We start from the raw sequence: 27,275 nt of genomic DNA, 5'->3' as shown, positions 1-27,275 counted from the left end.
TTTTTGTACAACTTTGTCACCTTTTTTGGTTCCCAGTGTGAGCACAACTTCTGATAATTTAAGTTTACCGACATAATTTCATAGAGAACACTGGTGAAATTAAAGGAAATTCATTACTTATTAATGAAATCATAAACAGTCTATTCTCACGGATTTATCCATTAACTCTTTACACCAGATCATCAGTAATGACAGTCACCCAGGCCATGTCACATCAGATATATTTGTACGGCTCTCTTTAGATTCTCAACCCATTTTCTCATCATTCTATCAGATGTAGGATTATTCCTGTATACTCCTCTAATCTGTCAATGAATTTCAGTTGCTTTCGTACTTCTTGCATTTAAGAAACTAATTACAGCACATATTTCACAATTGACGGCACTTTCTATAATCAGAGGAATTGTAAACATGCACAGGAAACGGTAAACAAAGATGAACAATCATATAGTTATGTCTGTAGCAAGCCAAAAGATGTAGTTACTAAGTGCACATGTGTGAAATGGTGACAGCTGTGTATCAGCAGACATGTATTAAAATAGTACTTATTTAATCTAGTTTTTTCCTAAGATCTTTACAGAACATAATTTAGTGGAAATATTTCATGATTATGCTCATTTTATTTGTTATTTACTGAAAAGAATCTTTATGGAATGTTTATGGGTGTTTACTCTTCAACTCTGTGCATTTTTAATTATGTGCTCTTGGGCCCTTATCTTGATGAAGGAGCTGCTTGATATTTGTCATAGGGTTCTTTTAAATAAACAGTATTCTTATTAATTTATTAATGTTGTAATGCAACTTATCAATTATGCTTATTTTCCCAATAGCATTATTTAAAAATTTTATATCCTCTAATCAATATATAAAGGTATGTATATTTCAGAAGATTTATATTTCAAATAAGTTAAGTTTATATATCTCATCTGATGATTTTAAGATAGATTTATCCAAGTTTGTGAATTTTTGTGGTACAAGAGAAAAAATTTTCTTCATGGTGTCTTTAAATTTTTGTTTTGATAGAAATATTACTTGTTTTTCTGACAATTTCTGAATGAATATATTAAATATTTCTTATTCCAGTTAGAATAAGTTAGTTTTAGAAAGCAGTTAACATTTAAGAGAACTTTGTACAGTGCTATGTTTAATTCATTTCTATTGAATTGGTAGAAATTTACTTAGTAGAAAGAAGAATTTTTTTCCTGTACATTATCAAATTTTAGTTAGTTTAGGCTTTTTTGTTCATTTTTATTTGTTAATACAAATTTCACATTACTCTTCTATTTAAATATGAATTGTTTTTATTTATTATTGTTATAATAATTACTGTTATTGGTACAGTTATAATATACTGAAGAATTTTAATAATTATTGTTTTTTTCTTATTAATTGTATAATTTTTTTTCTAGGCCCTGTTAAATGATGAAATGTATATCGGGTTACGTCAGAGACGAGTTGAAGGTAAAGAATATGATGAGTTTATTGATGCTTTTATGAAAGCTGTTGTAAAACGTTATGGACAAAATTGTTTAATACAGGTAGTTTTTTTATAACTTGTTTAAAAATTATATATTTTGTTGAAGTGACTCTATCTTTTCAATGTATGATTTTGTTGGCTAATTTGGATTGTTAATTTAAAAAATAAACTTCTGTTGCATAACAGAAGTTTTGCAATTTGTGTTTTTATTATTTTATAAAGTTAAAGAAAGTTACAAATCTATTCATAATCGTACAGTTGTACTAAAATTTACCACTAAAAATTGCTTATTGTTGTAAATGTTATTATTAAAAAATTTCAGTTATTATTCTGTTTGGAAGCTGAAAGATTCTTTTTTGTAGTTTTGTGCACTACATATTTTTTAATAAACTTGAATTTGTTTATTAAACTAAATCAACCAGTTATTTTTATAAGGTCGTCGATAAGTAACAGTTTACTCCCCTGATTATCTACATCTGTCATCAAACATAACAAGCATACAATGCTAGGCATGCTTAAACAGTGAAGAGTGGAGAATAATGTTCTTTTGCTTTTTTTACTTGACTGAATACACTTGAAAATCAGCATACTGAGCCTATCTAACTGCTTTATGAGTAAAGTTTTTACCCTAAGTTTTTACAAAGACTGGTTGAATGGTGGAAATCTCAGGATATAGGTGGTTTTTCTGTTTCAGAGCTCTGCTGATCAGTGTTGAAGGAACATTGTTCTTTGCCCATCATTAAAGTTCCAGTAATACACCATTGACCCTACTAATTGCATACAACTCTTATTTACAAAAACAAAATTTAGTGGCTCACATTACCCTTGGAAATTCATTACTTTTTTTTTATAATTTCATTTTTTTTAATATTTTTTTTTATTGAATCACCACATAAGCTCTCGAATCTTGTGCAATGGAAATAAGAAATAGAAATTTTGCATCATATGAAAAATGCCATGCCTGACTAAGACTTCAGATATGAACATGTCAAGACTTAAGATGAAAAGTTGAGATGCTACCACTTCACCAAGAAAATTGGCTGTATCTTGTTATATTACCACACCTGTATAAATATGGCCTGCCTACTTCCTTCCTTGAACTACTGAAATAATAATTCTTTCCTTAGACTGTGGAAAATTTAATATTTAAAAAATGAAGTGATGAAGAGAATAATTTATCAAAATGTTCATTTAGTTTGGTTTACTATTCATTTAAATTAAATATAATATTACTATTCATAAATGTAATTTTTGTTATCTTAATTTTGTTATAGATTAATATTTTTAAATTGTTTTAGCATTATTTGATGTATATAATTTGATAAATGCAGTTTTTAATCACAGTAATTAAAAACCTTTTTAAAAATAAATTTACTTTGCCTTCTTTTGTGTAATAGATTATTGTAAAGAAAATTAAGTAGTATCACTAATCAATTGAAAAAAGTAAAAATTTACTAATGGAAAGCATAACTGCATGATTACTACATTGATAATTTTGATGAGTTGTAATATTTATTTTACAGTGATTTTTATAGATCTTAAAAAATTGTTTTGTTTTCAGTTTGAAGATTTTGGAAATAGAAATGCATTCAGATTATTAGAAAAATATCGAAACAAATATTGTACATTTAATGATGATATTCAAGGAACAGCATCTGTAGCAGTAGCTGGTTTATTAGCTTCTCTTAAAGTAAACGGAGGTAAAAATAAATTATCTCAACACACACTGGTATTCCAGGGTGCTGGCGAGGTTTGTAAAATTATTTTTCAGTATTATTTAACATACTTTTTATTGCTAAATGTGCAAGTCTGAACATTCCAGGGTCTGAAAATACATGTAAACTTTTTTTGAATTTGGCAGAGGAAAGCAGAATCAACATATAAATCGAATATTTACTGATATTCTTCATTTTTTAGATTTTTTTTGTTAGTTATATGTTGACTGGAGTAACTAGATCCAGTGATGCTAGTTGTCTTGGCCATAACTCCTATGGTGTGGAACATGCATTTCCAGGATGAGAATTAATTACATATCTTAAATATACTTAAGTGAAATTTAAGATTTTGTATTATAAACATGTCCATCGTGTCTTAAACCTCGCTGTATTTACGAGGTGTGGCTATTAAGTAATGATATGTGGCTATTAAATGAGACTAATGCTGTAAATAAGTCACATGCTGCCAGGTAAGGTGAAGGTGGATGTCTAACAGTGGCATGTTATACTTGCCTAGAAATGTCGTGACAGACAATGCAGTGTGAGCGGATGTGTTGTCCTGATGAAGAACTCATGACTTGTTCTTCCACAATTAGGATAGTTTTTTCTTACTTTTTCACAGAGTTAAGTGAGGACCTTGAATAAAGACAATAATAGTTAACCAATGTTCAGATTGAATCAGATACCAATTTTTTCAATATTTATATCTGTTTTTGATATGGAAGGGCGACCCAGGTGAAATCTTCAACGTCTTCTTGTCCATCTTAAAAATGCATAAACCACTCAAAAACCCATGCATGTGATAAACATTCATTGTCATATACCTTTTTTTAATAAAAGATAAGTTTCAGTAGCGATTTTTCCAAGTTTCATATGAAATTTCATGACAGTTCTTTGCTCTAATGAAACACTTATAATTTTTTCGGCAAAACAAAAAAAGAGTTGTTATCCAAATGAAGGCCACAGACGAAATAATATGTCTGTAGAAACTGGAGTGGTAGAGCAATATAAAGAGAAGGCTTCACGCTACACAGCTGTCGGTTGTACAAATTTGGTGCAAGCACAGTTCTTCTGTAGCAGCATTAGTGCTGTTATTTAATAGCCAAACCTCTTATTTCTGATGTCAGTAGTGGGTGTGGTGGAGGATCCTGGGGACCTGTAACAGCATTACTTAATTTTGGAATACATTGGCATAATTAGTAATCTCAAATGTAAATTAGTAATGAGATGGTAATGTGGAGAAGATTAGAATAAATTATACTTATTCATTGTGTACATAAACAACTTTACATAAATGCACATGCAAACAATATCATTTCAAAATAAAAATATATTAAGTATATCATAAATACAAATTATTAATTATTTTATGTACTTTCTACTAATCAGTAAAATTTTAGAATGTCAGTGATGTTAGATGTAAAATGTCAATGACTAAAAAGATATCACCTATTGTTATTATTACACCCACTTGATAAAATGAATGAAAAGTTATTTCAGTAATTTTATCTAATGCAATATAAGGAAAGAATCTTATATGTTTTTTATAAATAAAATTGTTATTTATATAATGATTTTTTTTGTTTGTTTTATATAACAATATTATATTTTAAAATATACAATATTGTTTTACACAAATTATTATACTCAGGAATTCCTAAAGGGCTGCCAAAAATTGAAATGCTTACCCCTCTAATATATATAAAAATGCAAATTTTGTTTAACCTCTGGGACCACCATTAGGTATTGCTTCAAAGGATGAGATAAATGATTTGTAGCATGTGAAAATGCCATGCCTGACCGGGATTTGAATCCAGACGCTACCACTTGTGCCACGGAGACCAGCAAAAATGCAAATCTGTAATTATAGTAGTAACTATAAAAAATTGTATTTATCATTACCATTATATGAAGTTATTTTTATATTATAGTTTTATTTTAAATGTTATAGTATCAAAGAAAATTGTCCTTTTTATGGTTAATAACTCTGAAATATTTATAAAAACTTAACATTGATTTTACATTTTTCTTCAACTATAATTATAAAACAAAAAAAAAATCATCAGTAAAAATAATGTAACAATTTTTTCCATAAAAATAAACAGTTTCAGTGTAATAATACTGCTATATACTAATACTGTAATTATTTACTTAGTTTTTTTTATTTTAAATTCTATTAAAACAAATTGAACCGCTAATAATAAATAAAATCAAAATTAAAAAAGTTACTCACAGAAAACTGATAATGCTATTGTATGTAAAAATTTATGATGAATTATTTTTTGTTTTTGTTGTTCAATTTTGTTGTTCATTTTCAGTAAATTAGGACAAAAAAAAAATAGTAAAAAATGACAAGCATACTTTCTTTTATATAATGAAGTTTTCTGTACATCGAAGTAATAGTCTACAGATTTTAAAAATCCTCTTTAAAATTAATCAAGTTTTCAGGACTATTTGTTAGTCTCAATAATTGACATGTTTTTACAAAAATTTGGATCAGTCATCAATGGCATGAATGATTTCCTCTTATCTGTAGTTTTGGGCTTCAGTAGTTGGTGTTGAAAGATGTACTTGTGAATTCATAGTACTATTATAGGCTCTATAATACCATTAAATGGGAGAATGTCATTAACTGAATATGAAAAAATGTTGTAAACATGATAAAATTTAGTGAATTTGTGTAAATTTTTAAATAATAACATTACTGAAAAATAATTTACCAATGTTGTGAAAATAATGTCAATCTTTTGGAGGGGTACTGTGTGGTGGTGTTATGTAGTATTAAATTTTAAGAAGTTAGTCTTTATAAGAAATTTGTTCCTGTCATTATTCATAATCTTTGTTTTTATTAATTTTCAGGCAGCTCTTGGTATTGCAGAATTAAGTGTAATGGCAATGATTAAGGAAGGCATTTCAGAGAAGGAAGCTCGAAGCAGAATATGGCTTGTAGATTCAAAAGGACTCATTGTTGCTGGTCGTGATGGCCTTAATGAAGAAAAGAAAAGATTTGCCCATAATTATAAACACATTCCAGCTCTTGCTGATATTGTGGCTGAAATCAAACCTACTATTTTAATTGGTAATTTTAATTTTTTTAAATAATCATACGCATTTATCTATCCTAATAATTTATATTTGTACTTAATGATAATTATTCACATTTATATGTTTGACATTAGGCGTCTTGTTTTCAATAATTATATTTCCTAGAATTAATGTTTGAAGGTAGTCTTTATCTGAGGCCAACCACCTAATGTAGGCTATAGTGATAGAAAAATAAGGAAATTGAAAAAATAATGATTAGACTTTACATTTAGCAGTTGATATTTTTCTCCATATCTCAGAGATAGGATTGTTCTTCAGACAAGTCCACATACATAATCTCTTTCTCTTTTACTCCACCTGCTTACAGCTATTATTTCCTTACATCCATCTATACACACTGCCTTATCACTGGTAATCATCAACAAGAAGGTTTCATCATTTGCATGATTCAAAAGTTTCTGACAGACAATACACAATTTTCTTTGTACTTGTATGCCTGTGGTTTTGGAATGAAATTATCTATGATATGGTGCATAACTAATTTTTTAGTAGGCCTTTGTCTCTGTTCCCACCAAATCCCAGTCTCTGTGTTGCTATCATGTAAACATCGATTACCATGGGGTAAATTACTTAAAACATACTTTTTGTAATTCTACTTTTGTCACTTTGTACACAGTATTTGGATTTACCTCTTTATTGATTGTTGATAGTAAATTATTAAATTTGACAATTTTTTTATTTTTATTAGTTCTTATTTCTGACGAATGGATTTTACTGCTATCTTGGACACCTATGTAAGTTTGTGAATGTGATTTTATGGATTAAAAAAAAATTTTTGTCTTCTTTTATGATTGCAATTTTATTTATATTTTTACAATGTGGACTACTTTTTTATCTATATGATACAAAACTCAATAGCTCAAAATTTTTGGCTTTTCATTGACTCTCCATTTTTGTTAAGATTTTGATAACATTGTAAAAATAGATATTAGTAATTATTTGCCTAAAATTCATGTAACTGATGCTAGTTATTATATTTCTGTATTTTACTTTTTTTTTGGATAACAATCTTCTTAATAATATCAACACCATTTGAAAGTGGACATTACACTGGTGAATTTTACATAACTTATGTTTAATTATAATGATTTTTGTTAGAATTTTAAACACAATTTTTGTCTGTGTGTGACTGAACTGTACATACCAAACCCCAGATGCTGCTTTCAGTGTCAGGGTTTTGTTCTCACCAAAATTAGTTGCACAAAGGTGCAGGTTGTACTGAGCAGAAAGTGTCCTTTGCTTTGCCACATCGAGAATACAGGAAATCACTTAACATGAGGATTCATGTACAACTTGGTAAAAATTAGTTGCACAAAGGTGCAGGTTGTACTGAGCAGAAAGTGTCCTTTGCTTTGCCACATCGAGAATACAGGAAATCACTTAACATGAGGATTCATGTACAACTTGGTATATTAGTTTTGTACAGGCTGTCTTTAACAATGTACAATAAAAAAAGAATGCACATCATGTAAAGAACTAATCAAATTGGTAGAAGCTTTGTCAAAATAAGTCCCTCACGGCTGCTATTACAGCATTGAGTGCTAGCAAGAATGTAACTTATGCTAGAAAAACCGATGATGGTTTATCTAAATCTACTTCAGTCATTATGCCATTACATAAAGTTCCTACAACTGCTGATTGGACTGGAAAGCAGCGGAATCCTTTTTACCACGCCAATTGATGTGACAAACACGTTTGGAAAGTTATTTAGGTCAGTTTCACTTACATCATCATACTGTCTTGAGTTTATGAGATATAAGTTACAGTTAGTGTTTACGCCATTGTGTAAAGTTGCGTTATTTCCTATGAATTCAAAGTTAGGGTTGGGTCTTGCTATCGCTACAGACTTGGTAAATTTATTACTATGTTTCGTATTGGGCTTGTCATTTGTGTACTTTTGGTTTTTGTTTTCGTATTCGATACTACTGGCGCCGGCCAGACTGTCTGTTTCTGTCATCTATAGTGTCAGTGTATTCATTTCTCGCAAATTTATTGCTGCCCTCATACACTCCCTTTTTGTTTCGTTCCCATACTAATACATGCACACATCTCTTGTTTTTTACACACACTCTTTCCTGTCCACTGCCTAGGTTTGGTTTCCCCCCTCTTTTCATTCACGCCATCTTTTTGGCAGAGTAGATCAGACATTCACCATGTACAGTCGACTGTGACTTTCTCTCTCAAACTTTGTGATAAATACTTTCATCGTATTCTTACTTATAAACGTCGTGGTCATTCTCTCTTGCTCTTCTCGTCAGCTTTAGTGAATTTCGCAGATTTCTATGTTTTCATCTAGCCTCGTTCCTTCGACAAGTTCATTTTCAAATCCAGTATTTCACGTCTCTGCTGAAAGTGCCTTATCTACTACAAACCAGCCAATTCCATCGACTCCGAATCTTCTCCAGCTGCTTACTACAATTTTATCGATGCAGAATTTCTCCAACCTCATTGCTACAAATCTGAGACGCCACGTCCTGCTCAACCGCTAAACCACATTTCACTCCTGTATTCCTGATACACCATTGCAGACAGACTACGCCTAGGATTACTGTATGTATTCATATGTTACTTGCTTTCACGAGTTCATCTCTTGCTAATATTTGTGTATGATACAGGCAAGTGCAAATTATTCATATTAAACGTTTGTTATCATTGTTCATGTGTAGCCCATTTTATGGGTTATTAAATGCAAACTATCGTTCTTATCAAATCTACTTTTAATTTAAACACTACTTCAGAATTATAAAACTTATGTGCAATATATTTCATATATTATTATTGATTACTATTATTATATTTCGTGTTGTTCATCAAAAGTTTGTATTCAAACGTCAGTTACTCAGAGTAAATTACCTTTACCTAAATGTTTATTTCAATTAACTCTATCATTTAATTTAATTTAACTTGTTAATTGCCGAGATTAATTATTATCTACTCATGAACTATATTCATATTACTTCTTCTTATATTAATTTAAAGAAAATTACTCCTGATGTGAAGTTAGGTTTTGGACTTCTTTGTAATTTTATATTTTCAAGAAAGCTTATTTACCAAAATGAACTCTATTTATATTATTACTTATTTTAAAGTGATTATATTGTAATTAACTCCTTTTTATACTGGAATTATTGTAATTTATTTTTCTAAGTTAATGACATCTGTTCATTGCTAATTTTCATTATTACAGCATATGTCAGTAATGCAACAGTTTTCCAGTTACACTTTTTTATTGATATTATGTTTATAAGTATCTAATTGTAAATAAGGTGTTTTATGTTCTCTTGTTTTCAGGCTTTGTTAAATTGTAGATTTTCAAAATGTGTATTTGAAAAATGTATATTCATGTATTTTCTCATTTAATATCATTATTCATATATTGATTCAGCTATTTCTTTATATTTCTTACATAGAATTAAGTTATGCTTATTTCTTAATTTCTTTTTTTAAGGTTATGATTTAACATAAGTTCATTTGTTTTCTTTCTAATTAAAGTCCAATTTCTTTTGTCAAATACAAGCTGTGTTCTTTTATTTTTGTTAATTTTACCCAACAGTTAGAAAATATCCCATTCGTGATTGGAAACTCAAAAAAGTAATTAAACATACCATATCGTTTTTTTTTTTTTTTTAATGAGTTAAGGTATGGCTTGAATAATTCTCATGACACTTCCCCTGAAAGTGTTAATAACAGGATCAGTCTGTTATCACACGTCCCAGATACTGCATTACGACATCTTTTGTGTATCAGTAATAGAATATTCTCTGACCAGGTGTTTCCAGATTCGTCAGAAGCACTGGTGATTTCTGTACTGAAACTTGGTAAAGATCTCCTTGACCAATACCCTATGCAAGGTGATGGAACAAATGGTAAACAGTCATTTAGTATGGTACCTCAGTAGAAATGCTCTTATTGCCCCTGAACAATATGGTTTCTGCCAAGGGTAGATCATCTATTGATTATGTAGTTGCCCTGGAAGCTGTAATTAAAAACATTATTGTAGTTCACCAGTGCCTGGTTGTTGTATTTTTCAATTTATAGAAGGCATACGACACAACATAATTGAGAGGAATCTTAAAATACACTTGATGAATGGGATATAAAAGGGAATCTTTACATTCATCAGGGGTTTCTTCAATAGTCGGCCCTTTTGAGTTGAGGTTAGAACGATGATGTCTGTAAATTTCATACTAGAAAACGGAATACTGGCCAACAAAGTGTTACTTTGTTTTGATCAACCTCTGTGGTAAATCTACTAGTGGACAGTGGTGAGCCTTTTCTTTGGAATAAATGAAATCAAATGATCTGCTCCTATGTAGCTTGCATTAAAGTGCAACCAAATCATCTTACCTTTGATGCAGTGTTCTCCAACCTGCATGTTAATCAATATCAGGAATGGCCATCATCTACTGCTCTGCTCTACATCAAAGCTCAACTCATTTTCTTAGCTCTAAATGCACAGTTACCTCCAGTTCTTACTGTTACTTCATGATATTATTACCCCCTTCTATATTAAATTACTGTTTGGTCTTTGTTGGCATCATGAAAAGAACACAAATCAGGTTAAATTATGAGAAAGATTCTATAATCTTATAAATAGTGTGAATCCTGATGCTATATTTTATACAGGCAGCAATAAAATCATTAATTCTGTTGGTTCTGCCTTTTTTGGTTGCTAACAGAACATATATGTTTGACCTTACCAGCATTTACAGTATTTCTGTTGCAGAGCTGTATGCTATTAATAAGGCCTTAAATATAATTAGCCCAACATTTTGATATGCACTTGTCTGCTTAGATTCCATGAGTGCCTTACAGGCAATTAGTGACTTGTACTCCATACATCTTATTGTCTGTGAGATTTAGTCTGTTATTTCTCAAATAACTCATGTAATACAACTGTAAGCTTCAGCTGGATGCTCAGTCATAATGGAATTCAAGGTAATGAGCATGCTGATAATGCGGCAAAAGAGGCTTGTTTTCCAGCCTCCTTTCACCAATTGTGTTGTTTTGAACAATTTGTCTGAAGAGGAGGGTTCATGATTAGTGAATGGATTACTACTACCAACAATAAATTTCATCTTATTAAGTACACTTTGTCACTGTGGAGCTCCTCATGCAGAAATAATCATCAGGAGAAGGTTATTATTTGCCGTTTGCGAATAGGGCATGCTATAGGCCCAATCATGAATATCTGATCACTCAAACAGATGCATGTGTTTGTGCTCACTGTGACTGTCAACTAACTGTTCACCACATCCTTATGAATTGTATCTGTACGCAGCACTGAATCTCAAGTTTAAACTAGGGGATGACATGCAAAGTATGTTGGGTACAGTGTAATGATGTTATTGAATGTCCTGTGATTTGTAAAAACCGTGTATCCTCATTCAAAAATTTTTTAATGTTGTATTCACTGTGATTTTATTTTGCTTTTACATACATTGTGGGCTTTTTCCATCTGTGCTGTTTATTTTTTAACACTGTTGTTTAGTTTTTAATTAATTATTGTTTCTTTTTAATATAAATGTATACTATATAAGTATTGTATCTGGGCGCTGATGACTATACTTTCTTTGTGCACTCACGAGAAAAAAATTAACACTTCAAAGAAAACACATAACAGGATAATACTGAAACTGCACTAAATAAGTCTGTGTTGCATCAAAAGTATTTATTTTATTTTTGTTCTCAGAAATTTTTCTCAGAACTATTTTGTATTTAGAAGACCGAAAAATGGTCTAAAATAATATTTATGATGGTAGATTTTGTGTAAAATATAATGCGTAATATTAGAAATGAATTATCTTGAATATGATTGTATTATAATTGGAAATTCCAAATCAGGATGTTGAAGAAAAACAAATTTCATATTTGTTTTCTAAGAAGGAACAAAAATTCATTGTTAAAATCAATGTAGAAATAATGTAACTTTTTAAACTAGCCACATTAACAAGATTATTCTTTCAATTAATATTCTAAAAGTAATTATTTTTGTAGCCTACTTTCCCTCCCCGCTGATATAGAGTAAAGTTTTTTATTGTTTTGTAATAATATTTCCCATGATAAAGAATATTTAAATACATTTGTGTGATATTTTATGTTATTAATTCCTAAATGTATTTATTAGTTATAATTTTTTATTGAATTTACTATATTGTTATCTAATCTGTGTTACATAGGTGCTGCTGCAATCGCAGGTGCATTTACACCTGCCATATTAAAAGAAATGGCAAAAAATAATGAAAGACCTGTTATATTTGCTCTTAGTAATCCAACATCAAAGGCTGAATGTACTGCTGAGCAAGCATATAATTATACAAATGTAAGTAAAATTAAAAAAAAATCTATTTATTCAAAAAAATATATATTTCTTATTAAAAGTTTGATGATTTGTCATTGAAGTATTTGTCTTTATTTTGCTTCTGTGCCTGTCACTTCTATTTTCTGTGCTGCTGTAAGAAAATTCTTCCAGTTATGAGCAACTTCAGTTTTATTACATTTTCATCATGATAATGACATACTACTATTAAATTATGGTAGCATCTCTTTCATGTGAAGGATGTAAGGTTTCTATATCAAGCTTTTCAAAAAAATAAAAGTAACTAATATATATATATATATTTCTTTATTTTCTTAATTTCTTTATTTTTTTTTTAATTTGAAAAACTACAGATACATCCCACTTAGTTTAACCTTGCTGATCTGTGAAAACTTAAAAACTTTGTCAGCTTTTGTTGCTGTATAAATAGATCAATAAAATAAATCATGTATGATAGCTGTCTCTTATGGTTTAGTACTGGTATTCCCAACCTGAGCTCTGTAGACCCCTAAGGGCTCAGCATCCACTTTCCAGGAGCTCAGTGGCCACTCCAGAAAATCAAATAAATGAAAATTGAATGAAATTAAAGAGTATGAAATGAACAGTAAATTCAAAATAAGAAAACTAGAAATTACATTCTGAATGGAAATTTGCCAAGTTGAATTTCATGCCTAATCTAGCAGATTATGCTTGTGGTCATTACCATTAGCTTCAAAATCATTGTAGTGTGAAATAGAACGATGATGGTGTCAAGTGAAATGTCGGCCTGTCACTTGCTGTCTTTTAATAGCCTTTCCTCTTACTGAGTGTCTAAAAAAAAACTATTTTTTTTAACAAAATAAAAAATTAATTTAATTTTAAAGTAACTTTTTTTTCATAAAAATGCAACAAGTGTGTCAGAGACCTTTCTATTTTACATTCTCTTTCTATCTATCCCCTCTTTCCCCATTTAATAACACTACTACTAAGCACCAATAACTTGTAAGACTTAGGGTAGGCCTAAGAGGCTGACAGAAATTGATTCTAAAAGTGGTTCTGTAAGTCAAAAAGATTCAGAACTCCTGGTTTAATATTTTTGTGTGCCTTTTTAAGTTAATCATTTTAACTTAACTACTTTGAAGTTTTTTCTGATGCATCAAACTATGTGTATGTTTTCTCCCTTACGTTTAAACTACAATTGTTTTCTGTTTTATACCCTATGTGCTTTGACATGTTGTTTGTGTACGGGTGGAAATTAAGCTTAAGTTGATATATATTATTTTTAATTCATTTGAAACATATAGAGAATACATTTCTAACAGGTCCAGAATAAAAGAATTGCTTTGTTCCAAAGATAGTTGTACATGGGAAAAGGAATATAGAAACTGAATGTTTTTTTGTGTCTCCTTATTAAAACACAGGACGTTTTCATAACATTAATTAAACAGTGTTTTAAATGAAGAGGCTGTTTTTATTTACATCAGATTATTTTCAGAAATTAAAAAATAAAGTTTAAAAAAAACTTTATTAAACTTTAGAATAAGGTTTCACTTACTTCTGAAATGCAATACATTTCATTACTAACGGTTTTTTTTGGGTACTATTGGTTCAATCGATTGTAATCAAAAGGGGAGGTGCACAACTAGATGTTTACAACAGTCCTAAATCCAAAATTTCAACATCCTATGGCTAATTGTTTTTGAGTTACACGAGCTACATACGTATGTATGTACAGATGTCACACCAAAACTAATCAAAATGGATTCAAGGATGATCAAAATTTTTCAGATTTCTATTGAAATCTGAAAAAATTCCTTGTACTTCATACAAGGAAGTAAAATTCATTAGAGTCATACCTTTGTCTCTTCAGATGTATCGATATGTTTTTATGTAGTTTTGGTGTGAAAAAAAATTTCTCATTCAAAACAAAAATATACTAACAAAAAGTACAGATTACTGATATATACATTTTTAAAATCTGTCTGTGAATTAAAAAAAAAAAAAGTTTGCGTATAAAAATAACTGTTTATTCGGATTGCAGCTTTAGTCACTGATGAATACTACGTGTGTACAATTGAAGTTGTTTAAAGGTAATAAAAATCTTCCATTATCTGTAAAATGTAATCAGTGGATCTAAAAAGATTTTTGTATTTTTCTTCATCGGCTTTTGGTAACCACAAAATTTACAGAAAAAATACATTAATGTATGTTTTAAAATGAATGGCAGTTGACTTCTTTATGATTTAATGTGTTATTATATGAGCATTTTAATAAATAAAGCAGAACATTGTTTTCATATAAAGTGTCCTGCATCACACTGATTTGTTGATAAATTAATCTAATTATATTCATATTTTAGTCATTTTGATATATGGAAGTTAATATTTCTTAATTTTTTTTTAAATACCATGGCTATTTCAGTTAGTATTTACCTCTGGTCATTTGTTCTAAAAAATATATTACCTGCCAAAAGTTGATGTGAATATGCACATCAACTTAATTAATTTAATTTTTGTAGAATATTTAATAATACTTCATTTCATGGAATAATTACTGGAAATTGTTAAAAGTAATCCAACCACTCTACTTTTTATGTTTGTAAAGTAGAACATTTATATTTAGGTATCAGAAGAGTTTACTTGATTTTATGCAATTAAAGTTATTTAGTTTCTCTTAAAATAAAAAACTAATCGAATCTCACAGATGCAATATTTGTAAAGAATTTAAGAATGAATATGGCTGGATATATATTAAGTGTTTTTTTTTTTTTTTTTTTTAATAGGGTCGTGTATTATTTGCTAGTGGTTCTCCATTTGATCCAGTCACATATAATGGTAAAAAATTTTACCCTGGACAAGGTAACAACGCTTATGTATTTCCAGGAATCGCATTAGGAGCAATATGTGGTGGAATACGACACATCAGTGATGAAGTCTTCCTAACTGCTGCAGAGGTATGAAATTGTTTTTTTTTCCACTTTGGTAATCTCCCAAACCAATAAAATCGTTATTGTAATTGTATGTAAAACCCTGTAAATGTTAGATTTTGGATTAAATGGAATCCTGTAGTCATTAATCATATTTTATTTAAATGTACTGTAGAAAATAATAACCTCCTACTTTTGAACTCTCACATAGATAAGAAAAATTATACTTTGATGTAGAAAATCAATTTTTAGAATCGCTGAAAGGTCTTATTAAAATTTTAATATTGTTGCTGAAATTCTGTTCTTTCACCTACTTTATGATAGTAGTGTTTTCTTAACCACACTGCTAGTATAGCAGCAGTATACCATGTATTTCATAAATTATATTGCCTATTTTTTTTTCTTTTCTAAATATCATGTATTGAAGAATACACAGTTAAGCTTTCTATTTTTTGACTAATTACTGAATTGTCATTGTTGTAATGAAATAGAAATACTCACAGATTTATAAAACATTGTAATTTTATGTGAAATGAATATTTCAAATGTAGTACTCCCTGCACCAAATGAATTATAGTTGAAACTCTTATTACAAACAAATTTTCTTGAACATTAAACTTTCTATACAGCAGATAAACTGGTATTTTTCATCTTAAAATTATTAATTTTATTGCTAAAATAAAACACTGTCATTAAATTTAAGATGTCAATGTTTCAGTTAACTTTTTCCAAGTCTGTTGTAAAATGTTACCCGTGCCACACTGAAGTTTCTTTATGAATTGCATATTGTAATTATTGTAAAACACCTCAACCTTATTTTTTAAATTACTGTACCATAAAAGAGATTTTATCCTAAAAGAATAGTTTTTCTACATGTGTAGGTAAAGAAATTTGAGTTATAGTTTATTATTGTGGTACTGTGTTACCTTCTATATTACACATATACAACCTGTATTGATCCATAAGCCATACCCATCCATAAACCTTATGTTGTTTATGTGTAGTCTTTATATTTATTAAAAATTTATAATTAAATATTGTTAAGAATTACTAAAATAAGCACAGCTTCTCAATTTTATCATATATGGAGCATAAATTTTATATAATAAACTTTGTATATTTATAGATTTTAATTATGATTTAAGAGACATGTGAGATTTCTGTATGCATTGATGTCATTTTTTTAATTTTCACTACATTCAGTTTTAAACACTTAAAGATGCTACTCAAAAATGAGGTATGCAGCAACTTTTATATTGTCTATAAATATTTTTTTGTTGTAAATTTATATATAAAATCTTTAAAAAATTCAATCTAGTTTGACTTTTTTAGTCTAATCAAATTATAGCTCAAATCAAATTTGAATTTGTAAATTATGTGGTTGTATAAAATCTTAAACAAAATAACACATGCATTTTTTAATATAATGAAGTAATTAATCTCATAATCTAGTATGCCTGATAACTTGCACTAAATTTTTTATGTGATTATTTCAGACTTTATCTAGTCTAGTCACAGAAAAAGATTTAGATATGGGCCGTTTATATCCAGCATTTGAAAGAATTAAGGAATGTTCAATTAAAATTGCAGTAGAAATTGTTAATCAAGCATACAAGAACGGTAAGTTTTTTCTTTTGAATTTATTGTATAGAATGCTTTATTGTTTAATTATAAGTAAAATTTGTTAAATTTTGCTTGTGATAATAAATATACTTGTTAAACCAATAGCATGTCACAAACATTTAACTCTGTTTATGGTGAAGAATAAACTTATTTATTTAATAATAGGTTCTGCCAAGCAGACTTTTCTTTGATCATGATCAGGGAATAGGTTGTAGTTTAATTGTTGCTGTGAGTTATAATAGTTCATTTTGTACATAACTGTGTCTTGGTGTTGGCTAGTTGGGAAATAAGAATATTCAGTATTATAATATTTTGTAACGATTAACACAATTTACTTAATTTGGATAAAGAATATTTAAAATTAAACATATGGGTTTTTGGCCTTTTATTATAAAATAAATTTGTTTTTGTGTTTAAAATATCAGAATTCTGTGAAATAAACTTCTAAAAATATGAAGAGAATATTTTATTATCGTCATAGACATTTGCACTGACACATCTTTCAGAGTGAAATTTTAACATTCTGAGTAATTTTTTATGGACTTAACTTATTCTTTTATATACCTGTAATATTGCATTCTGTCTTGTTTAGGTTTTATAGGTTATTTCATTATCCTTTTCATTTTCTTGTTTGAAATCTATAGCAAATCGTAAAAATTAATCACACCATTACAAAATTGCATCAGCTAAGGTTAAGTAACTCCTAACTGTAAATCTTTCCCGGCTAACAAATTTATGAAGAACTATACCAGTAACCTGTTGTGCCACCTACCTCCATTATTTTCCTACTAGGGAGTAACCTTGCCACCCCCCAATAAGTGCTGTGAAGTCCATCTCTTTTGTAAGATAACTTTCTCGTACTGTATTTATAAATAATGTACCGCATTAAATTTATTTGTGTACATAACAGGTATACATAATCTTCAAATGTAAATAATAAAAAAATTACTATTTAAGAAAAATAAAACAACCTTTCTGTCCAAATAAACTTCATAGTATATATGAAAGGATAATCTGTAACAAGTTTTTTTTTTTGAAAATGCAAATGATAAATTTTCCTTATAAAATGCTACATTACATTCGATGACACACTTTCCTCACAACACTTTTTGTTCATCCCAAACTAGCCTGTTTATAGCAAATACACCTTAACAAACAAACTTAACAAAACAAGCAGTAGGAAAATAGTGTGAATGAACAGTATCACCGATTATTTAAGCCTAGCCTAGGCAAAAGCAGAATATTAAATTATGGATAAACTACATTTTAAATTCATATTTTAATGATACATTTTAGTTCACTACTTATTCATAGTCTTTTCAGTTATTGATTTAAATATAAATTTAATGATCTAAGTTGCTTCTGTGATGTTCTCCTGCTACAATTATTGTCTTAACTCATCCTGAACAGCTGTCATTGGTTAACTCACAAAAAATAAAATTGATGTTTTGATTTAGAAATCCACTGTATGTTATTATCTGGATCTATAATAAATTCTTAACGGTACTGGACTCTTGGTTGGTTATAACTAATTTGTACACAGTGTGTGTTGCTTCTCATTGTTAATAAATGTTTATTGGTAGTGCTATTTGTTAATTTCTTAATTTTAGTATCCAATTTAGGTTTGTGTTCAATGGTTATCTGGACTTATTTGATATATTTTTTACGTAAATTTATTTTTTATAAGTAGGCCTTGATGGTTTTTCTGGCCGAGTAAGTACAATATTTTTTTTATCATTGAAAAGCATTACATTTGATAACACACTATCCTCACAATACTTTTTGTTCATCCCAAACTAGCCTGGTTATAGCAGGCTCTGTGTAAGTTACTGGCCCTTATCTTCTCTCCCCTTCCTTTATTCCTTCTTTTCTTAGAAAAATGATTAAAGAATAAAAACTAGTCTAGTTCATTACTACTTTCTTCCAAGAAGGAAATGTGAATCAGATCAGTTACCATATTGGTAGTTGACATGTTCCTTTTGGGATATACTAGCATTTTCTAGTAGCAAGCTGCTTGTTTATTCTGACTCAGTGGGATGTGTCAATCCTCTCTTTAAATCTGTGGAATCAACCAAATATCTGAATCTTGTATCTGGGAGTTGCAAGAGTTAAAATAATAGAAGCTGAGGTGAGTGCTGGGTAAACCAAGCTATGTATTAATGTAAATAATTTAATCTTATAGCTTTAAAGTTACCTACCATCCATTTGTTGTTTGATATTTAGTAAAATAACTGAAAGTGGATCTATACATTTTAATGAAGTACATGATCTAAAATTTAACTTTATTGTTTAAGGAAGTGGTGAAAAATATCTTTTAGTAAAGTTATTGGCATATCCTTATATGCAGAATTACTGTGAATAGTAATTGTTACTATACACCAAAACTTTTCACAGCCGTGGATGTAACAGACAGGTTTTTGGTTTGGTAAAATAATTATCAGCTAATATATGTGCTTAATGAGAAAAATTCACAATGTGTATCCCAAACATGGGATATCCTCATTTTTAATGAAACCAATTAAAAGTAAAGTAAATATAAATAAAATAAATATTTAAGTGATTTTGAAGTGAGGTATAAGACAATAATGGTAAAGTATAATGATTAAAATAAACACTGTAAATATTCATTGAAGACATCCATTGATGTTCATTTCCAACCACCTTGTTGGGGTTGGTAGTGCCTGTGATTTCATTCAAAGGTTCAGGGTTGAAATCCTGGACAGAATTGGCATTTTTCATACACTATTAGAATTGATTTCATCATGCTCTTGTGTGCTTTGTTAAAAACTAGGAATAGTGATATAATTACAAAAAGAAAAAATGATTACAAAAGATATTGAAGTATGAACTTGTAGGATTGTATTGTGAGTTGTTTCCCATGCATTTTATGTGGAACGGAATGTAAGGATATTTATTTTGTCTTATTTATGGACAGAATTAATTATTGTGTTCCAATCCTTCAGACCGGTTGAGTATTCAAAGGGCCTGACCTTGGGAGGCAAGTGCATGTGTACTTCATTTTGTCAGTGAGATTCCCCTTCAATCTGTCCCCTGAAGCCCTTTCAGTGGCCTTACAACCCAGCAGGAATATGCCTCTTGGGGGCCCTGTTATTGGAGGATGTAATGCACTTCTTTCGCTGAAGGATGATGCATGTTCTGTCAGTGACATAATTGTAGCTCTCAGGTCAAAAGTTAAAAGCTATTTAAAAATTTATTCAGGTGTAAAACGTCACAATTATCACCAGTTCCCAGTGGTTTTAACTTGCCCAAATACAATTAGAAAAGGCAGAAAAGGGTAAAAGTGAATTTGACATTTTTCAAACTTTATATTTTTTAAAAATTTTCAGTGCCATGGTGAAGGCTTAGGTAACCATCATAAAACTCAAATCAAGAGAGAAAATTGGGATACAGACTACAACTTACCTTAATACTTTTCATTTCGATGTATTTCTCTATTTTGCACGGCCTGTTGAATTTTTTTTAGGGTTACAAAAAGTTCAAGGTCAAAGTATTTTTAACCATTAAAAAAAATCGCATTTCTGATGCGAACATAATCAACCATTGTTATAAGTATGTCTGTGCTTGTGTGAGTATAAGGGTAAAAATTTACGAAATAAATTATATAAAAAGTACAAAACGTTACTTCCTATCAAATTTTTATCAGGGCCAAGGTTAGCTCTGAGGTTCACAGTTGGATTACCTGTAACAAAGGCTTCTGGCTAGGTTTGTCATTACTTGACTTTGCATTCCACCATTTACAGTGGTATGTCTAATGTGGCATGATGCCTTTTGCTTACACCCTGCATTGTAGGATACTCTGGGCAGATATCTCCGAGATGCTGGTGCTCAGATACAGCAGACCTCCCAAAGTGTCTGATACATTTTTTGTGCCTGCATTGTAGCGAAGTGTGGCATTTCTGACAAACCACAGTGCCCCAAAAATTGTCTGCAATGCAATGTTTTGGACAGCCTACAGATTTTTCTAGAGGGAGAAGCAAAACAACACCCCCCTGTCAGCTAGGTAAGTCAGAATTGACAAGACATAAAGCCGATACATGATTTTTATTTTGGGAGGCTCTGGCAGCCTTTGCCTTCTGGGTTACATGCTGTACATGTTCTCCTAAGGTAAGCCATTTTTCCAGAACCACTCCCAGATCCCAGATACTTGATCTTCATCCCAAAAGGTATTTTCACTCCTGAAATTTCCAGTTCACTTATATGTGAATAACACAGACTAGAATCTGTTTACCCTGATTATCCACATATTGAGCCACGGCTCCACTAATTCCAGCTGCTGAGGAATTTGTAATAAAGGAATTGGAGTATAAAGCTGTGCTGGCCCCTTCTGAACATATTGTTTGTACGTGCTGTTTATAAAAATGGCGAAAGCATTGCCCCCCCTGGGAAACTTTGGTGGCTTGTACAGAAGGAAGAAAGTAAAACAGGAGTAAAAGTTTTGCTAGAGAAGTGACTGAGGGAGTTCCCTTGCATTAAGTATAAGGGTAACTCTACAAAAATGTTCAATACTCAGTGATTAGGAGGACTCATTGCAAATGGCATGTGATAGTTGTGAGCAAATTTGATTACACTGTTACATGCTTACACATGACGCCAATTTTCTTTTGATTATAAATCCATTATTTAATGACTAGGATCTCGTTGTTTTAAGATATTAATATGACTGTTTGCATTGTTAATACCATTATTTGGCTCACTGTTACACTTGAGTAATGTTTAATCTATAAAAGAATGTTGTAATCATTCTTTGTGCACATCTTTTACCTCTGATGACTGAAGTAAGGACTGAAAAAATTCATTCTATAAAATTTAGTTTCCTATAATGAAGGATTGAAGGATGTATAAATGAAATTTTATTGTATTTTTTAAATTCCTTTATAAATAAATAAGGATACTGTTTTATGAAAAGTACTTAACTTCTTTGAGGGATATGGTGGATGTTGTGTTCCGTTTTATCATATGTCTTTGTGTCTGCTTTTATAGAAGGTTGTATGAAAATATTTTACACATCTTTGACATTTTCATGTCTACCTTATGCATTAAGTATTATGAATAGATTATTATAATAATAGTATTATTATTATAGTATATGAATAGATTACATTGTTTGCTCGGTTGAAATGAACTATTTTACAAAAAAAAGAAGACATTTTGTTTTGATAGAATGCTTGGTGGTTATTTACACTTAAGAAATCATTAGTCATTGTGTAAATAAGAAATAAATTATAAATGGAATTGTAACTAAAGCCTAAGAAGTAATATTATCCTTAAAAATTCAAATTTAAATAATTAACATTTTATAAAATGATAGTGAATTATGAATTAAGAACTGACACTGGGTTGTATTTTTGATTAAGAATATTAATCTAAATCATAATTGTATGATTGTAAATAATTGATCAACTAATTGCCTTCTTTCAGAGTTATGAAAAGAATTTAACTATCAAGAAGTTAGAAACTTTGAAAATTGTTGTGGAATAATTAAAATTGTTCTTAAAAAATGAGAGAAAGATCAAACAAAGCAAAGTCATCAAATTATGCACTCCTCTTCTTCAGCCCAAAAAACATATACATCAAAAGAATGCAAATTTTTTAGACTACAAAAAAGGAGATTAATTTTTTTTATTTTGTTCATGCATAATTTTTTTTCCATTAATCCAGTTAAAATAAATCTTGTTGCAATCAACATAGCTGAATGGTACCATGCATGATGTTGAAAAAAAATGTTAGATAGAAAAAATCAGTCTGATAATTGATGGAAAAAAGTTCTTTTTCCATCAGTGGGAATTCTGATGTTCTCTGTGTCATGTTAGATGATGTTATATGGTCTTTTGTAGGGCAGGTAATGTGAGTTTATGCAGAAGATTTGTAGCACTATTAATAAAATTATCAAAAATCGAGATATCTTATCTTAAAACAAGTTGGACAACTAAATTTCTTCATAACACTGTTGATATGTGATAGTAATCATTGTATTGATGCCTTGAGTGAAATGTAGCACATTATTCAGTTCTGTGCAAGGTTTTTCAATCTTTCCATCTCTGCAAGTACTTTTTTATTGTGTGGACTATTCAGTACTTTACGTGGATCTAAATCACTCGAAGCTAAACCATCTAACCTTCTGACTCAACTTAGAGCAACATAAACTTGTCCTTTTGCAAATACTTTTTTCCCAAATCTACTAAAGCTCTATTTAATGTTATACCTTTCAATTTATGCATTGTTTCAGCCCAATTAAAAATTAAAGGTAGCATATGTCTTCCTACATCTCCATATCCATTAGTAGCTTTTGAAACATATTAACCAGTGTAAGAAGTGCACAACCACCTTCATCTTTCATTTTTGTACCTTGTACCTTTTGTTTCATCTTCAAATTTAACATTGCTTTTGGTAATTCACCCCTTTCCAGCAGTTCCCTTTGTAGACCAGGCAATATGAATTTCTTTATAATTCCCATAGAGCTGTTTAACTATCAGAAATTGATATATTACATCATAACATACCTGTTGAATCCTCTCTCTGCCAATTGTATATTATGCAACGTCACTACATTGATGTCTACTGGAATAACATTCCGAGGGGAGTTTTCCCATATATTGCAGCTTCTCATGATTCATCAATAATATTAATAATATAAACTATATTTGTTTTTATTACTACTACTACTACATTCATATTAATATTATGTTACTACTAATTTAATAGTTGGGAATATTCTTACAGCATTTCTATCTGCAAATTTGTCTGTTAAAGGGTCCTTCTTTTGCAAAGCATTTCCAATTGGCCAATTTTAAAATTGGTAATTTTGCCAAAACGCAAGTTATTTAAAAAATCATTGAATCTATGTCACTTCTTTGTCTCATGTTTGTTGTTAATTCTCTAAAATAAAAATTGATCCCACAAATTTATTTCTGCTTCACTCCAAGGAGATTGAACAAAACACCAATAGCCTTTGACTGGGGGCAGCTGCATTATATCACCAAAAAGGAGCACATTAACACCACTGAATAACTTATTGTTATTAATTAGACACACAAAAATTATGAAATAATTATTTAAAAAAAAAATGAAGCCAACATCAAAATGCGCTAAAAAGTAAGAAATAATTTCATCTAAATATTTAATGAATTCCTTAGACACTTTTTTGATTCAGCACCAAAATACATCATATTTATTTGGTAATTGAATGGAACGGTAGATGGCATATATAAAAAACCATAATAATCGCAAACAGAAAAGCAGTTGAGGCACATAAATATGAATTCCATTAATGTAATATCAGTTATATGAAGTATATGTATGTAGTATTATAGAACAAATTTATATTATATCTAGAAATTAGTTTTGTAGAAGCAGGACAGATTTAAAAAAGTATCTAAGGAATTAAGTATTTGGAAAAAATTTTTTCTTACTTTTTAACAATTTTGATTTTGGTTACTTTTTTAAATAATTATTTACTTTATTCTTTCAGCGTAGCAGGTTTGGTGTTATACGCATAGAAGTACTAGTTATTCTTAATATTTTTCTATATACATTTTCTGGTTATCTTTTGGAATCTATACAGTATTCTTGGTTTCAAAATGAAATTTAAGATTTTTTAAATCTAATATTGGGGACTATTTGGTCATATTTAGTGTACCAGATATTGAAACTACATGAGTTATTGCTAAATATTTATAAATACATTAATTTCATTGCTTTTGTTAATTATGCGTAGGCGATTTAATTGATTTTTCATAATATAAAAAATGGGTTACTGCATTGCTATCATTATTATACATTGACATTATAATTTTGTGTGTGTAATATACTTTTTCAGGATCATTAGCATCAGTATATCCTGAACCAGAAGATAAAGAAGCTTTTATCAGAGCTCAACTTTATGACTTTAATTATCAACAAACAATATCCCGCATGTACTCATGGCCAAAATTATAAAAGAAGGTGTAGTTTGCTGTTTGGGTCTTATAAATGCATGATATACATACTTTTTGTTTTGTGTGTTTTATACTGAAAATAAAGTTTTGTTTTGTAAATAAATTTTTAAGAGTAATTTTCTAGTATGTATGCAAAATGTTTTGAGTAAAATTATAGTACAAAATAAAATCTAGAAAAAAAATCTATTTTAAAGTGGTTTTATCACCTATTTTTTTTAAGTTTCTTCAGTGTAACTTTGATTGATATTTGGTAATTGATTTATAATCATTGTATTTTTATGTATTTAAGTATGATTCATATTAAGTAACATGTTGAGCTTATTACACAAATTTTCATTCATATAGATGTTAGTTAATATGGCTTCTGCCTCTTTGAATTACTTTATTTTTTACATTTGTAGTTACCCCTATTTTTATGTATTTAAGTATGATTCATATTAAGTAACATGTTGAGCTTATTACACAAATTTTCATTCATATAGATGTTAGTTAATATGGCTTCTGCCTCTTTGAATTACTTTATTTTTTACATTTGTAGTTACCCCCCACCACCCAGAGACAAACACACAATTAAGCATAAACTCAGTTCTGGTGGTTGCCTTTGCCTCAAACTACCTCAGAAGGACGCAAGACTCCTTGTTGGATGTCATCTCTTCCTTGGATCTTCTAGCTTTTTTTATGTCAATAAAAGCTGTTTTCATAAAATTCTCCACGTGTGTCCTACACTATTATTTTTATAATTCTGTGAATATTTTTATTTTCTGTACTTAACTTTTAACACATGTTTTTTACATTTTCCATAGAACTTAAGGGGAAAGATAAAAAAATTTTTTTTTTTTAATTTGGTACCATTGCATTGTGGCATCTTTCCTGTGTAATTTCATATAATTATTTTCTTTGTTCATTAGAAATATAATATAATTAGTGTTGAAAATTTGAATCTGGTAACCATGTTTTGAGCTAATAGCTAAATAACACATTACATAAATATATTATTTTGTTATGTATACCAGAACATAGCTCTTTTCTGCTTCATAAGTCTCTATATATACTAGAACGCAGGCAGCTTTTTATAATTTAGACTGTTAGAACACAGCTGGTTTTGTTATTGATTATTATGAACGTCTGTTTTTATTTTTATTTAGTTGCTAGTCTGTTTAAATATTTTGTCATCAATAATGCCTACACAAAAAACATCGTATAAATGTAAAAGAACCTTTCACGGCAGTAAATTTACGAGGAAACAAAGATTACCTACAAATCCTGAATCTGTCCTGGCAGTTCAGATATAACTTTACTGTGAAAACCAAGCCAGTTCCTCTAAAACAGCCAAACAGTTAGTCAAAAAATGTTTTATTTGATAAATAACAATTTTAATTCTTCAGAAGTAGGTAATTTAATATTATATAAGTATTTTAAGTGATAAAAACCTTGTTGACTGTAAATTTTGAGGTGGTGAAGATCCAGCCAGATTATGGGGCAGGACAGTTTTAAAAGTCAGTAAAACTTAGATTTCTGCAAATTCAATTTTAATACAAAAGTATACTTTTCTCAAAAATTATTAAATATAGAAACTTGATTTTTTGTGAGTGTTGTTCCTTACTGTATTGTTGACTTCTGGAACTAGAATTATTCTTGTCCATTTTGTTTGTGGCTGAAATGTGACAAAAAAACAGAATTGAACTCCCTCTGTGCATCTTCCAAACTATCATTGGTTTTGTAAAACATTTTTTATGGAAAAAGCATGCTGTTGACCGTTCCATTGCTCCATGACAACTGAGTGGCAAGTTTGCATTTGCATAAAGTAGTGCTGTCACTTTGAATTCAAAAGTTCCTTTTTTTGTGTTACCTCTTGTATTTTCTCTTTGTTGTATGCTTGCATTCAGAGTTCAAAAGAGAGCTTCTTCTTGAAGCTCTACCACTTGGATCATTGATTTGCCCCTAGAAGGCCAATTTATATCTCTGAATGCAGCCATAAATTGTTAGCTGGGCTACCATTTATGGCTGAGCTTTTGCAGAACTTTTCAAACATCATTTAAATAGTCGTTCTTAACACATATTCTAAAGATTCCCCCTATCAACAGTTCTCATAATTAACTTATCTGTATTCAAAAAAACAATGAATTTGTTGTTATCACTTCTCTGATGAAACTTGTAAAACCTTTGATTTTCCCCA

At 29.5% G+C, this 27,275-nt stretch overlaps 1 protein-coding gene across 3 annotated transcripts in view; it reads left to right on the top strand.

The window, feature by feature from the left end:
- The window catches only part of LOC142323500 (NADP-dependent malic enzyme-like), a 267,327-nt gene that overhangs the window by 233,784 nt on the left and 6,268 nt on the right, over positions 1-27,275 (top strand). For 2 of the 3 annotated variants that reach the window (XM_075363280.1, XM_075363361.1), the window contains 6 exons: positions 1,410-1,538; positions 3,039-3,227; positions 6,052-6,271; positions 12,477-12,619; positions 15,378-15,548; positions 17,018-17,141. In XM_075363280.1, coding sequence (XP_075219395.1) covers positions 1,410-1,538; positions 3,039-3,227; positions 6,052-6,271; positions 12,477-12,619; positions 15,378-15,548; positions 17,018-17,141 — 976 coding nt within the window. Of the gene's footprint in view, positions 1-1,409; positions 1,539-3,038; positions 3,228-6,051; positions 6,272-12,476; positions 12,620-15,377; positions 15,549-17,017; positions 17,142-24,981; positions 25,107-27,275 lie in introns of all 3 variants that reach the window. The other variant, XM_075363446.1, reaches the window with a different exon arrangement.

The sequence above is a fragment of the Lycorma delicatula genome, chromosome 1 (genome assembly GCF_047948215.1).
Source record: "Lycorma delicatula isolate Av1 chromosome 1, ASM4794821v1, whole genome shotgun sequence".
In the NCBI taxonomy this organism is placed as follows: Eukaryota; Metazoa; Arthropoda; class Insecta; order Hemiptera; family Fulgoridae; genus Lycorma; species Lycorma delicatula.
Note: the sequence above shows the minus strand (reverse complement) of the source record. Positions and strands in the feature narration are given on the sequence as shown.